Raw genomic sequence first — 13,964 nt, 5'->3', positions numbered from 1 at the left:
AAAATAATATTCTAATAATATTTTATTTAACTTTTAACATTTATTTCAACTCAACGTCTAAACGCAGCCCACTATTCTAATAATAATAAAAAGTGTGATGTATAGAGGTTGTATAAATAATAAAAAGTTGTGTATCTTTTTTCTAATATTAAACCCACGTATGGTGGCCGATTCCCCTTTTTTTAATTTTTTTATTTAATTGTTAAGTAAATATTTTTTAATGAATTTATTATTTTTATTTACTTTTATAAAATTTTTAATAAATTTAAAAAAATATTTGAAAAAAAATTAAAATAACAAGAAAAGATAAAAGCTCAATTGCTCATTCAATTGCTCATTAGTGGAGTTTGAGTAGCAATTATTGTCGTGAGGAAGTTGAAAGAGTGGCGGGCGCTTCTCGTCGGTCAATAAAATCATTTTTTAAGTCCGTACTTATGACTTTTCGTGTGTTTTAAATGATCTCTGGTTCTACCTATCTTCAAGCCCCTCGTCGACTTCTCTCTCTCTCTCTCTCTGTGGTCTTTGTTAGTGTGGTCGACATTCTTGGCCTGTTGTCTCTTATGCATTGGACCTTAGCAGTAGCAGTAGTCTGAGTTTGTTGGGAGAAGAAAATGGGGTTCTTGAGTTCAGATCATAAGGTTGTCTATGTTCTTGTTCTTGGCATCTTGGTCTTGAATTCCTTCACTACTGAGTTTGGAACGAACGCTCAACCCTTGGCACAAAACGAAGGTACGTACCTTTATTTTCGAAATTTAGACATGAGGTTTGCTATTTATTAGTTTCACATGACACGCCACATTTTTTTATATTTTATATTTTTTAAAATTTTTTTAATTTTATTTTTTATAAAATAATTAAATTTTTCTACTTATTATCTATATACTATATGTTTGATGAGAGAAAAAAATTAATAAAAAAAATAATAAGGCTTATGTATAGAATTTTTCTTTAGACATTTGGGTGGTTGATTACAATTTATTGCTAAAACTAATTAGCTTTAGAAAACTGTTATAGATATAAAGAATTTTCGAGTTTATTTTTATGTAATCACTTTATTTATGCGACAATTTTGTTTCCCGGATTACCGAGTTGATTTTTAATTTCTTCATTTCCAACTTTCAAGGCAATTAGAATTTTTATTCCTAATTTTTTTAATTTTAATTTTAATTTAACAAATCATCTTATCTCATATAATTATTATAATTTTTTAAAATTTTTATATAAAATATAATAAATAATTCAATTTTTAAAATTTTTAAAATAAAATTTATATTAACGAATTATATTAACAAGGGATGTTTTGTGAAGCCGGTTCTATACAGTGTTTGTGTTCGATTTGTTCCGTGAATGTCGTGTTTTTTTTTTTTTTTTTCAATCTTTAAAGGAAACTATGGGTTTGTGATTTAATTGTAGTGCCATCCCAATCCCCAATATTGGGATAAAACATTATAAAAAATTCACAATTGATTTTGACGTTAAATGAAGACGAGAGAGCCAGTCAATCTTCTTTCCCTAGCCATGGAAGATGATGGAGCTACTGTAGGGTATGGCGGAGGGCCCACTTGGTAGTCTGCACTTTATGAGATTTAAGATATCAACCTTTTACTTAATTATTTGTTACGTGCATGAAATTTTCACGAGAGTCCACCGTCTCTTTCTTTACTCTGTCCTCTTTATCTTTTTAATGATAAAAGGATAATGTTTATCCTACCACTTAATGTTTTTTAGCGATTAAAAAATATTTTTAAGTGATATTATAATTTCTTTTTAAGAAAATATTTAAAGATATTATTTTATTCTTGTTAAATTAATTAAATTGTTTTACTTATATAAAAAATAAAAAAATAAAATAAAATAAGTATAATTTGTGATGTGTGAGATGATAAGTAGAATTATTTCTTTTTTTATTTAATAATTAAATAAGTATTTTTTTTTATTAATGTTGTAACTTTTATTCTTTTAAAAAAAATTTAAAAATATTTTACATTTATCGAGAATTAAATTTAGATTCTAAGTTGGTGGCTGTAACTTAACTCATAAAGTATATAAGTGGAAAGAAAGGGAAATTGATTTGTTTTTTTTTCAAAGTTCCGCGGAAGGTTGAATTGGCGTGTCACTTTTTCTTTTCTTTGTTTTTTAATGGTTCATTTTCTGAGGGTTGTCATTTTCCCTGCAATTGAAATGTGTAGTTGAATATGCCTTGGACTTACAACTTGCCATGTGCATGTTATTTTACTATTTCTGTTCTCCTAATTTCATTCTATGCTATTTATGATAGAATATAAAATAAATATTCAAATATTTAAGATCTCTATTAATAAATAAATAAATTTTATTATTTAATTTATATCTTAAAATATTGTTTGGAGATGACTTTTTTTTTTCCTGGGTGCAAATTAAAACATATTAGAACGGAAAAATGAAAAGTTGTTCTGAAAAAGAAAATAGGTAGCAGCCCGTTTAGCATATATATAGTAACAAGAAATTAAAAACGGGGTAGGTTGGTAGACCGACACGTCATTAAAAAGCATAGATCGAGCTCTAGCTGGTGGTTTTGAACATGGTTGGTTTCATTATATCTGAATTTTGTTGACATAATATCTCTTTTTACTATTCGGGCTTCATGCCGTTTGATAAATGAGAAATGCTTTAATGATAACTTATTAGCAAAGAAATATGTAATAAATTCAGTATGTACAAAAATTAGCTTATCATACAAATTTATTTGCTTTTGAGGACAAGAGAATTGTATAATCTCTCTTCTCTTAATTGTTGGTTTTCGTATCCTTCTTAGTTTTTGCTTGCATGATTCCTATTTTTTATCTAACGAAGATGTATTTGGATAAACAATTGGTTTTGTCTAACAGTGAAAGCTCTGGAAGCAATATACAGCAAATTAAAGAACTTCAATTGGCGTAGCAGCGAAAATTTTTGCCAGGTTAGCAATGTCAACCTGACAAGTACAACAACCGACGCTCCAACTCGTAATGTCTCATGCGACTGTAATAGCACTGTGTGCAGCATCACGGGAATGTATGACCTTGCTATTTCTTTTTCCCGCATTTTCTTTGATAAACATGCATCTGTATGTATGCCAACATCAGATTTATCATGAACTGTTTTTTATTTTTTTAATGGGAAGCAAGAAAATAGTTATCTTTAGTATTGAAAACTAGTAGTTGCAGTATACATATGCGGCAACAATATATATAAATATATATATATATATATATATAAATGTACATGATACTTTTTGTTTTCTCACAAACACTCGAAGTCCTTTAATCAAAATTTGGTTAAAGTAGTCTCTGAGTGTACTAATTATTGGAACTGGTATAAGATTACTATATATATATATATCTCAGTTTTTTTTTTTATGCTTTCATCCATCTTTTGTTCGTGTGACAGTCAACTGAAGAGTCTCAATTTAACTGGAGTTCTACCGGCTGAATTTGGAGAATTGACTAATCTGCGAATACTGTAAGAGGAAAATGCCTGCTTTTCTGGATTAAAAATGTCAACTCACCCCATTCATCATCAGTTTGCTCAATTTTCCACTGAGATTCTTGGTTACGGAATACTTGTAAATTTTTTTTTTTTTTGGGGGGGGGGGGGAGGGCATGCATTCCTTGATAGACCTTTCTGTTCTAGAGATCATAATATTTCAAATAGGATTTATTGTAGCCATAAAAGAAACAACCAATACAGTAAGGAAAATACCATATATTGTATCCTCATCTCACATTTTATCTCATTGTGTTGACGTGTCATTACCCATCAATTTTTGAATCTATTATTTTGAAAAATAAGGACTAATCTGATGGTGGATCAACAATGCCGCATCAACACAATGTGATAGGAGTGTAGTATAGGATAAGACCAAAACTATGTTAACAACAATGCAAGCCATGCCATGTTAACAACAAAGAGTACTTTCTTTTTTGGCATAAAAATTCACTTATTAATACAAACAATCATCAAAGGAACCTGTCCCCTTTTTTTGAACCGATTTGGATGAAAGATTGGCACCCATTTGTATAATGACCTTGAAGACTAAAGGAAGTTTCCTTTGTTAAACAGCGATCTCACTCACAATTATATCAATGGATCAATTCCCACAAGTTTTGCTCAGCTCCCTCTTGTCAATTTGTAAGTACTATTTTGCATTTGTATCTATGATGGCCTTCATTATTTTCCATGATGGTATTGGCCAAAGGGTCAGTAGGTTGGTTAATCTGTAACGGTTGGTAATCTGCAGGCCCCTTTTGGGAAACCGGATAAGTGGAGTTCCTTCGGAAATTGGTAACATTAGTTCACTCGAGGAGCTGTAAGTCATGAATTAAAGTTGTTTGTTTACTAATTAAAAAAAAGTTTTAAAAAAAGTCATGAATTAGAATCTTATTCCTTAGTGAAAGAAGGATGATATACTACCCGGATTACAGTTAAAGTGGCATTTTACAGGATCTTGGAAGATAATCTGCTTAAAGGACCACTTCCTGAAAGCTTCGGAAATTTGAGCAATTTGAGAAGACTGTAAGACTTAGAACACACTGTTTTTGTAAATTCAAAAGTACTTGCTCCTTATTTTCTGCGTTGACTGACATCAAAGCCCATAGTTGCCATTTTCATATGTCAAACTTGAATTGTTTCTGTCTGCATAGTTATGGTCCGTCTACTTTTATAATCATGCTTCTTGGATAATCTGGACTATGAAAGCATTGATTTAAGTGGTACGTTTGAGAAGTGGATTATGAAGATCTTGCATTGGTATTAAGTGCCATACGGTTGTGTAATAGATGGAGTTAAGCTTACGATTAGTCCTAGCACCCCAGCATGTACTCCAATGTCCTTGACAGGGATTTGATCTCCAAATTATGAACATGTTGGCCTGATGAATGGTAAGGGAGTTGTATGGATACTGGGTTCCCATATTCATTGTGTGTTGGCTGGAACTAGATTTTATAAATAAATAAAGGGAGTTTCTATTGTCATTCTTTTGGGATATGCACATCAATGACTAACATGTCATATTCATGTTAAATCGCACCTCACTTGTATTGCACCACTTCTTATTGGCATATTGTTTCGAGGAAAAGTATGACCTAATGTTTCATTATCTTGCAGCCTTCTTTCTGGAAACAATTTTACGGATGCAATACCGAAAACATTTGGCAATTTAAAGAATTTATCTGATTTGTAAGTTGTGCCATTCTATAAAACTTTATTTGGAGATGTAGCTTTTAGAATTCAGAAATTCTTCAAACTTGAGTGATTGCCTGCAGTAGGATAGATGGGAGCAGAATATTAGGGAAGATACCCGATTTTGTTGGAAATTGGATCAATCTTACAAAACTGTGAGTCTTGTACTTCCATTCCTTTTATCTGCCATCTTTCAGTTTTTGGAGTCATAAAAGTTCAGTATTTTTTCTGTCCTATCTGAGGATTGTTTTTTGCAGTTATATGCAAGGCACGGACATGGAAGGCCCAATTCCTTCCAGCATATCCCAGTTGACAAACTTAGAAGAATTGTGAGCACATGTTTCCTGGACATTAATTGAGTAGAAATGTGAAATCTGAAGGATGGTACATTTGATTTGTACTGATCTGTCCTGTTTGTCAGGATGATATCTGATTTGAAAGGATCAAGTATTGGATTCCCTGATTTGAAGAATTTGACAAAGTTAAAATATCTGTAAGTTATATATAAATGCTCAATCTTTTAAGCAAACATTAATCGTATCATAATAAGATGTGCCTTTTGTTTTTGTTTTGTTTCTTAAATTTATTGAGCTGTTTCTCTTATTTCTGTGCTCTCAGGGTGCTTAGGAATTGCTTAATCAATTCTTCATTCCCAGATGATATCGGAGAGTTGAAAAATTTGAAGAGATTGTAAGTTGCTTAAAATAGACTAATTATAAAGATGTTTGGATTTTGAAGTTATTTTTCTTTGTCCTAGGTGAATACATCTTTCTTCTGGACTTCTGCGAATATAATGCATCTAATATTGTAAACTCTTAGGGGTTGGCCCAAGTGGTAAGGTCTTGGCCTTGGAAATTATCCTCCCCAAGTCAAAGGTTTGAATCATTGGATGCAAACAATTTATATAGTTCACGTTTCATCAGTAAAAAGATGATAATTTATCATTGGTGAATAGCCACTTATTTACCCAATTCTTGTGTAAAAAAGATGTTGTGTCATTACAAAATAAAAAACTAACTTCAAAAAAAGTCATCTGTGATGAACCAAATTTGACAAAATTATACAGAATATTGTTTGTTTTTATTAATTTGATATGAATTGAAATAATTAATTAATTTTTTATTAATTTGATACAATACCATTCACTGCAACCGCTCTAAGATCAGATCAGACGTGTAAGCTGCGATGTTTAATTCCATGAAAAACTTGAAAGTACAATACTTATGCGTTGTAAAAAAAATGGATTCTCATTCGGACAATGTACAACATATATATTAGTCCTTCAATCTTTTGAAACTGGTGGTAGTTTTCTCTCTTTCATATATTTTAAATTTATTTTTATTTTTTCTTGTTCATTATCTGATAGGCTTGATATATCAGCCTATAAGATATAAGTCACATGGTGTACTATGGCGTTTTTTTCTCTGAAGCTTTAAGGAGGATTATGCAATATCACTTACTAACTTGTGCTGATGGCTTTATTCATCTAAGAAACTTAGAAATTGCCTTATGTAGGATAGAGTTTTGATTGATCCGTTAGAACAAAATTTTGGTAAATAAATTATTTTCAACAAATTGGCTTCCACTATTAGTATGTAAATCATTGAAACAAATAATTATATATATGTTCATACGAGTTTTTTTCCCCTCGTAGAGACCTGAGCTTCAACAATATCAGTGGCCAAATTCCAGTGGAAAGCTTGGATCTAGATTTTATGTAAGCTGATAATCATCGGAACTAAATATTAGTTTATTTATGCAAATATTTCATGTTTAATTTGGTTCTCAAATTGTCTCCTTGCAACAATGACCATTCACTTGGCAAGAAATGAGATGACATGTATGTTATGCATGTAGGTTCTTAAACAACAACTCATTAAGTGGGCAAGTACCTAAGTGGGTATTGAACAGCAAAAAGAACTTGTAAGTCTACTTTAAGCTGAGTATCTTCATTTCATTTGGCTGTGAAATTTTCTATACACCAGTGATTTTTGTGTTCTGGATTGTGAGACTCATTTGATAAATTGTGACATTTTATTTGTTTTTCATTCTTTCTTAGGTAAGAAGTGTAACAATGTTATGATGATATTGTAGGTGTTGATATAAAAATAATATGTTGGCATATTTTTATGACAAAGCTTAGGTTGTAAATATGTTGGCTAGAGCCTAGGTTGCAATTGAAACAAAAAGTGTTGGCATGTTAAATCAGTCTTAACTTTTGATCCTGGCATCTTATTGAGGTGATCTTGGTGGCATTGGAAAGCTGACTAAATTCTTTATTGATTCATAGTTTACAAGGATCTTCAAGTTCTAATGTTTACTAGGTCAAAATAGCTTGACATTGAGCTAATCGAAAAACTAGATAAAGAGTTTGCTTGGCAGTTGCCTGACCTTTTCTTCAGAGAACATTGTAGGAAACAACATTCACTTAGATTCAAAGTCTCTAAATGACCTAAAGAAACTCTAACTATACACTGATCATTATGCACGACTTCTAGGTTAGAGAGAGGCCACAACAGCTCCTATATTGTCTTCCTCGAGAGAAAACTACATGAAACATATCGAATCATCAAGATTCTCTCTCATTGTTTATTATTTTCATACTAAACCACAGAAAAGCCTACAGCCACTGGAGTTCCAGTTTGAAGCGAAAGAGGTTCTTCCGTCAAGATTATTCATATAGAAAAAGGTTACAGGTTTTAGAGCCACAAAGTTAGGGTGGCAAACGGGTCATTTGGTGGGGTTGCAAGTTGGGTCTTTCGGAGCTACAAGGGTTTGTACGTAGGAACAGTTTGTAACAAAACTTTTCTATAGTAGATAACTTTGGGTTTGGTTTTAGATTTGGAAAATGCTAGTGGACTCCCTTAATCTAACTGCTCAATCTTACCACTCATGCATTTTAATTTTTTTAATTAATTTTTTTACTTAATAATTAAGGAAGTGATTATTAGTAAAATTGTATATTTTTTAAATTTTTTTAATGATTAAAAATGTTAAAAAAATCTTTACAAAATAAAAATAAAAAAAGAAATCTTCATTTGTGCTAGTGGGCCGCCTAGCACTGCTAGCGGTACACCCAGCGGTAAGTGCTGGGCGGCCCACTAACACCATCCTTTAGATTTTGAAGAGGTTTTTCAAATGAGTCTCACTTTGTTACCAAACTCTTAGTGTTGATTGTTTTATTGCTTTCTTAGATTTTGGTTTTGATGTCTAGGGATTTGGTTTTAGATTTTGCTTAGATATTATTTGATAGGACGATTTTGCTTAGATATTTAGATCTGTAGTTATTGAATATTGGTCTGATTTGTCAATTAAATTTCCAATGCACCTGATTTTTCAACAGGGATATATCTTACAACAATTTTTCAGGGTCACCAACCATTTCTTGTGCTGACGAGTCAGTGTAAGTTTTTTTAGCATTAATGACTTCTGAATGCAAATATATTCCCGTTGAAGAGATAAGAAAATGAATTCAATATTAATCTTTTGTTGTATAAATGGTAGTTTGTGTGTACATATGACTGATATATTCATCCCTCTTACATTTAAATTATGCATATCATCATACAGGAATATGGTTTCCAGTCATTCATCTCCTGAGGACAGCTCGTAAGTTCTTTGCTTTTTAAGACACATTTATTTTGCGCATTCAAAACAGATTTATTTGACTGAACCTAAAATTTCAACTTCTGGAACCAGTTGGTGTTTGAAGAAAGGCCTTCCCTGTCCAAGAAAAGCACAAAGTAAGCATAGATACAAATAAAGATTGTTCATTTTAAGAACTGCACTTAGAAGTCTATTCATTGGAGACACCTATGGAAGTATTAGATGAAATGGTTATTATGATATCTGCAGATTATGAATTGTTTATTAATTGTGGAGGGCCGAGTATCACATTCATGGGGAAGGAGTATGAAGCTGATTCCAATAGGGGTGGCTTCTCGCAATTTAGTTCTCCTTCTTATAAATGGGCTTACAGTAGTACAGGGGTTTTCACGGGTAAACAAGAGACTAGCTACCTCGCGGAGAGTTCAGGTTCTTTGAACGTGACTGGCCCAGACTTCTACCAAACAGCCCGACTTTCCCCACTATCACTTAAGTACTACGGCCTTTGTTTGCGAAAGGGAAGCTACAAAGTAAAGCTCTACTTTGCTGAGATAATGTTTTCTGATGATCAGACATTTAGCAGCCTGGGGAGGCGCATATTTGATGTCTCAATTCAAGTAAGTTGATAAAAGTTTCTTAAGATCAGGAGACAGTATGTTATGTGATAACTGTCAATGTTTTGTTTGGGTTTAAAAGAGAATGGATGTAATTTTTTGTTTGAATTTTATGAGGTTTGACTTTGAATTTTTTTTTTTTTTTATCAGGGGAAATTATATTTGAAGGATTTTAATATTATGGATGAAGCTAAAGTTGCTGGTAACGGCACCTTCAAGGAATTTGATGTTTCTGTTGAAGGTAGCACTCTGGAAATTCATTTGTACTGGGCAGGGAAAGGAACTACCGCCATTCCTGAAAGACCTGTCTATGGTCCTCTTATTTCTGCCATTTCAGTAGAACCAAGTAAGCTTTTTTGCCATGACTTAGGATCTCTATAATTTTTATGCGGAACTTCTCATGTAAACATCCCTCTCTTCTCGTAGACTTTGATGTTTCACGTGGTCTATCTACCGGAGCTATTGCTGGCATTGTACTTGCGTCGTGTGTGCTCCTTGTACTGGCTTTGGCAGCTCTCCGAACGAAGGGTTATCTAGGGGGGAAAGACCTTGAAGATAATGGTGAGTTAATTGCACAAATACACGCACACATAAAAAGTATTGTCTAGCTACCCACTGATGGATAATTTTAGCTAGAAGCTGAACTGCCCACCCCCCCCCCCTTTCTCTCCTTCTCTCTCTTTCTCTCTGATACACACACCTGCACATGCACAACTCATAAATATGCATAAACACGAAGTGGATGTAAGATGGTGGTCTTCTCTTTCTCTATCTTCGGCATTTTTATGCCATTATTGGCTAGTAATAGGTCCATACCCTTCAGAAATTCGTAATGGCTGGCATTGTCACTGTTAATAAATGCTGGGATTTCTAATTCTCATTTGAACTTATATGTTCTATTTATTGGCTGTTTTATGTGTTTGTTGATGTGATACCTGGAGAAGATACTAAAGTTCAAGACCAACATGTAGAATGGACTGCATTTTGGTTTAATCAGCCTTTAACATCCCAATTGGAGGACAAAGGGATCCTCATTTTTATGGATGTGTTTATGTCTGTGTTTCATTGTGTATACTGGCAGAGACACATTCCATCACATTCTTTATTTTTTCTTTTCTGTTTCCTTCCATCTCTTTTGTGGAAGTTCTCTGAATTCTTTTCTTCTTACAGAACTACGTGGACTAGATCTACAAACAGGTCATTTTACCTTGAGACAAATTAAAGCTGCCACCAGTAACTTTGACCCTGCAAATAAGATAGGTGAAGGAGGTTTTGGGCCGGTTTACAAGGTAGTTATGAACGACCACCTGCAACAATTTTAGCCATAGAAAAAACATATTTGAAAGTACTTTTCTGAAATTGCTTTGCTTGGTCTTAGGGTGAACTATTAGATGGTGCTCTAATCGCTGTTAAGCAGCTATCCTCCAAATCAAAGCAAGGGAGCCGTGAATTTGTCACCGAGATAGGCATGATATCTGCAGTACTGCACCCAAATCTTGTGAGGCTCTACGGATGCTGTATCGAAGGAAACCAGTTGTTACTAATATATGAATACATGGAAAACAATAGTCTTGCCCGTGCACTTTTTGGTAAATCCTTCAAGGACAACCATTTTTTGCGTATTTCAATAGTTTAACTTATAACTGAAAACTCTCTTGGTTTTCAATTTAGGTCGCGAGGAGCACAAGCTACACTTGGATTGGCCTACAAGGAAGAAAATATGCTTGGGAATAGCCAGGGGGTTAGCTTATCTTCATGAGGAATCAAGATTGAAAATAGTTCACAGAGACATAAAGGCAACAAATGTTCTCCTTGATAGGGATCTAAATGCCAAGATATCTGACTTTGGTTTAGCTAAACTTGATGAAGAAGAGAACACACATATCAGCACAAGAATTGCTGGAACAATGTGAGTCCCATCTCTCTCTACATTGTCCTCTTCATTAAGCTTCTCTAAACACGATTTGTTTATTGTATAAAAGATCTTTTGCTAGGGTACTAAAAAAAAATACGAGTAATGATTTTACACATTATTTAGAAAATATGTTAGACGCCATTGTAATGGATATTAGAAGCCTCTCTAGGCTGTATTTCATTTTATCTAATGGCATAATTCCTCACTGTCCTAGTGTTTTATGCTTTTCTTCAGAGGTTATATGGCTCCAGAATACGCAATGAGGGGTTACTTGACTGACAAAGCAGATGTATACAGCTTTGGAGTAGTTGCCTTGGAGATTGTTAGTGGGAAGAGCAACACAAGTTACAGGCCAAAGGACGAGTTCGTTTTTCTTCTGGACTGGGTAATATATCTCTTAGTATATACTTCTTACTTCTTACTGATATATTTAGTTTACCATGATTAAGGTTGCCTTGGACACATAAATAAAATTATCTCAACTTACTATGGTAGCATGTGTATATTGTAATCGTGTATATAAACTCATGACAGAAAATTGATTTTTGTTTTTTTATAAACTTTTTAAACAATGAAAAAAGGGTTCTTATTTATATTATTTCTGGAAATGCTAAAGTAATTCTCATGATTTATATTATTTCTTGAAATGCTAAAGTGATTCTGAACACTCAAGTAATTCACAAACGTATGGTCTATTTCTGTATTCACTCAAAAAAAAAAAAATAGAACACGAAATATTTTGCGAACTCAAAGCTTCTCTTACTGCGCACGTGTGCAAGTATGCATGATAATGAATAATTCTGTGTGTTTTGTTTTTTACATTTAACTGAAGGCCTATGTCCTACAAGAGCAAGGAAACCTTCTAGACCTAGTGGATCCAAGTCTTGGGTCAAGCTACTCGTCTGAAGAGGCAATGAGAATGCTCAACTTGGCTGTCTTATGCACCAACCCCTCTCCAACTCTCAGACCATCAATGTCTTCCGTAATAAGTATGCTTGACGGAAAAATTGCAGTTCAGGCACCAATAATCAAGCGCAGTGAAACAAACCCCGATGCCAAGTTCAGAGCCTTTGAGAAGCGATCCGAAGACAGCCAAACTCATATCTCTTCATCGTCTCAAGACAGTCGCAGTCACATGCGGAGAGGCATATCAATGGAGGATGGACCTTGGATTGATTCCTCCATCTCTCTCCCCAGTAAGGACGACACCTGAGACCATTCTTCATCGAGCAAGCTTCTCAAAGATCTTTACAATGTTAATTTGAGTGATTAATATTGAGGAAGGGGAAAATAAGAAAGATTATCATATTCTTTCTTGTTCTTTCTTTAGAATATTCTATTGACTTAAGATGTCTAAACAACAGTTGAAAGATGACTGTTGTTTGTTATTTACCAGATTCTAGTGGCTATCTGTGGCCACTCGGGCGGTATGGATTTCCGGCCACCCCTTGGGATGGTTATAGTATTTTTTTTTTGTTTTAATTTTAATTTTAAAGATTTTATCGATAAAATGTAGTTGAGATTTTTAAAACACCATAAATTTCTTGTAGCAGCCTTTTATTATAGGGTGTAGTTTTAAATCGCTTCCTGCTCCATTTCCCAATCAATATGAATGGGTATTGTAATCTCAATATACATTTACTTTGTAGGAAAACTATTAGGTACTCTTGAAATATAGATGACGTGACAGTATCCTATCACAATATGTCATGTAATTAATATAGTTTATGTTAGCACTATTTTAATTGACATGGCATACAATAGGAGAATAAGAGCATCGCTTGTCCATCTTTTGGGAGTACTTAATAATTATTTCTTCTTTTTTAAGTCAAGTTATCTAAAACTAGGCATATATATTTTTGTTTTCTTGTTTTTTTTAATTAGTAAGATAAATATTATTGATCTGAATAAAATAGTCATGGCCCATGTCTAGGCATACATATAATCGATAGAAAATGTTGCCCAGACATGATGCCAAAAAGATTATCTAGATCAAATTCCCAACTCTAAGTAAAATTACCACAAAAATAAAAATAAAAAATATAATTTTAATTTTAATTCTACAACTCAAGTAATATTAGGCACAAGCATCAAATTGATAAGTCACATACAAGCCCTATGTAAATAAAGAAGATCTCACTATAATTTCTGTTTTTTCTATTTTTAAATAACCAAAAGTGTAAAATTCTTCAAAAAACTAAAACCCAAATAGTCAAGAAAAAGAGAAGAAATTATATTAAAAAGTTCCATATACGAAAAAAGGAGAGGTAGATCAATGTAATCACATTAACTAACATTCAAATATTCACATGTTTGCTAAGCTTGAGACTATATACACTTTTGGTTGGGAGATTTGTACCATACAGTTAAAGTTCAACACCACAATTTATCTGAATAGAGAAGGAAGGCCGATTGACCAGGGAAAGAGGGGTATCTACTCTCACAAATGGTAGTCTATGGTAAATGTGAAAAATACCAAGCAGGAACAACCGTTGCCACAGTAAGTGCAGTAATCAATTTAGGGGTGTAATCAGTCCGGTCTAGTCTGGTTTTGGACAAAATTTAGGATTGAACCGGTATGTACCGGTTTTGTATTTTTTAAAACTGATTACGCACCAGTTACCCTCCTA

General features: G+C 33.1%; 1 protein-coding gene across 1 annotated transcript; it reads left to right on the top strand.

Moving 5' to 3' along the window:
* Positions 1–365: 365 nt before the first annotated feature.
* LOC122281095 (probable LRR receptor-like serine/threonine-protein kinase At1g53430) lies at positions 366–12,906 on the top strand. The gene is made up of 24 exons (XM_043092363.1): positions 366–729; positions 2,868–3,033; positions 3,409–3,480; positions 4,081–4,149; positions 4,259–4,327; positions 4,462–4,533; positions 5,125–5,196; positions 5,283–5,354; positions 5,457–5,528; positions 5,621–5,692; positions 5,818–5,889; positions 6,854–6,916; positions 7,057–7,122; positions 8,543–8,602; positions 8,770–8,808; positions 8,899–8,942; positions 9,055–9,422; positions 9,570–9,765; positions 9,846–9,980; positions 10,590–10,708; positions 10,798–11,008; positions 11,091–11,328; positions 11,569–11,719; positions 12,167–12,906. Exons 1-24 carry the CDS (start codon positions 612–614, stop codon positions 12,545–12,547), a joined length of 2,997 nt encoding a protein of 998 aa, XP_042948297.1. The 5' UTR covers positions 366–611; the 3' UTR covers positions 12,548–12,906.
* The last annotated feature ends 1,058 nt before the right edge of the window (positions 12,907–13,964 follow it).

This window comes from Carya illinoinensis, chromosome 11 (assembly GCF_018687715.1).
Source record: "Carya illinoinensis cultivar Pawnee chromosome 11, C.illinoinensisPawnee_v1, whole genome shotgun sequence".
Taxonomy (NCBI): domain Eukaryota; kingdom Viridiplantae; phylum Streptophyta; class Magnoliopsida; order Fagales; family Juglandaceae; genus Carya; species Carya illinoinensis.
This window is presented reverse-complemented; position numbering and strand designations above follow the sequence as displayed.